The following is a 1,968-nucleotide window of genomic DNA, read 5'->3' as shown; positions in this document are numbered from 1 at the left end:
AGGATCAGCTCAATCTTTCTCTATATGTTTTAAACTATGTATTCGATTATTTGAATTCTCAATTTTACATTTACAATTCAAAAATTATCTTTAGCTAAGATTCAAAGTGGCATTCGGTGTTTTCATATCTTTCATACTTTTGGCCATAAAATGACAATTAGTTGTAACTAAATATATTCCTATGCATAACATCATCGCGCATTATTACAATTTATAAATTACTTCCTTCTCGTTTATAATTACTACATCTGAACTTTGTTGAAATCGTGCCAGGTATTTTCACATATATATTACTTTATTAATAAAAATAGAAATTTTGAATGCTTCTTGCAGAATAATAACTCATAATTAATTCAGAATCGAAATCCATTAGTTTGTTGACAAATCAATGCCTATTAATTTTTCCAAAGCATGTAAATTTTGTCAAAATTATTGCACAGATAAGGATTGGATAAGATCGGATCATTGCCTTGTTCCGAATTGATTACTCTAATTGCGGTTGATTGCGTTGATACTAACAGTAATGTCGAAGTAATGGGTGAGTTTTTCGTATGTTTTCGTTTCATTTCTCGTTGAAGTTCGAAAATTGTATAACATTTTAGAAAAAGAATACACTGCATCCAATCCCGAATGCTCATTTAATTAAATGCAGCAAAACTAATAAATAAAAAGAAGAAATGAATTGAGAAGTTTAAAGGCAAATTATATGTCGTACTGCTTATGGCAATGAATACACTTTACATCTTCGAAAATCCTTCTACATTTGCTGGGGTGAGTTGTGCTACTATTGCACAATTTCTGCAACATCAAATCATGTTGTAAGAAGAATCATCTCATTTATAAACAATACAATGAAATATCGTTACTAATCAAAAAATTTGATACCAAATAATTTGGTAGAAGTTATGAATTGTTGTAGCAAGCGTAAAAGTATAAAATACATGCGACATCAAAGACCTTCATACAATTTATACAGGTCAATGAATTAATGTCAAAAATCGAAAATGCAGAAATGGAAAAAGTGGATGACTTACGCCAGATAATCAATTTTACATCGATAGTCCAGCAAAATCACGGTTATCTGTTCTGTAATCATATCACAATCTAGAAGATGCGGTATATGTATGCTCGCTCACACGATTCATGTGTTATCAAAAGCATAGCATGCACCTTGATCATCTGTTTAAATTATCAAGCGCAATTTGAGAGATGACTTGATAATTTCTGTCCAAAAATTCTTCAAATGTTCAGAAATATATTCTGCAATGCTTTCATATTACATGATATTGCCAGCTTCTCATCAAAATGTCGGGATTCTTAATGACATGCAATAATGAAACAAAATAGCACCATTACTACAAGGAGGCGTAAAAAATAATTATGATATGTCACATAATTTGTAGTAACAAAAAAAGGTGAACGTCTGAAGCGGCAAATCGAAGAGTCAGCATATTTGGGAGCTAATCGAATATTTACAAAACTTGATAACACCATTGCTAGCATGATAACAACTGTTGCAATTTACGAGTTGAACGATATGAATGTGTTTGTTCATTCAATCATTTATAAGATTTAAAATATATGTTATTAAATAGCATCATCGCCATGTGATATTTCTTCGAAAAATTAAGAATAAAAATGCCCAAGATTACATGTAAGAGAGAGGAGAAGTTAATTTCGATAAATTTCTTCAGTAATTCATTACAATGAATCATTGATTTCAATTTCGCTTCCATTTTCAGTTATATTGCAACAAAACTATACTGCTTGAAATATGTTGCAGAAACTATCCAAATGATCAACAAACAAACTGACAATGGCAGCATGTTTGTCTTTATTAATTAACTCGTAGTTTTGAATTGATTTTCATCAATTTATTTTCGATTCCATGAAAATAATGAGAGATATTAAAAAAAGCCATTTCTGCAGAATATGGATTTTCATGTTGATTATTTATTGGTATGCTAA

At 30.0% G+C, this 1,968-nt stretch overlaps 1 protein-coding gene across 1 annotated transcript; it reads left to right on the top strand.

The window, feature by feature from the left end:
* Positions 1-1,403: 1,403 nt before the first annotated feature.
* LOAG_14260 (hypothetical protein) lies at positions 1,404-1,576 on the top strand (the record flags this gene model as incomplete). The annotated part of the gene is made up of 1 exon (XM_003149758.2): positions 1,404-1,576. A coding segment is annotated over one exon (173 nt), but the record flags the coding sequence as incomplete, so codon positions are not given.
* Between the last annotated feature and the right edge of the window lie 392 nt (positions 1,577-1,968).

Source organism: Loa loa (genome assembly GCF_000183805.2).
Source record: "Loa loa unplaced genomic scaffold supercont3.314, whole genome shotgun sequence".
Lineage (NCBI taxonomy): Eukaryota > Metazoa > Nematoda > Chromadorea > Rhabditida > Onchocercidae > Loa > Loa loa.
The sequence above is the reverse complement of the archived record's forward strand: the minus strand, read 5'-3'. Positions and strand labels throughout refer to the sequence as shown.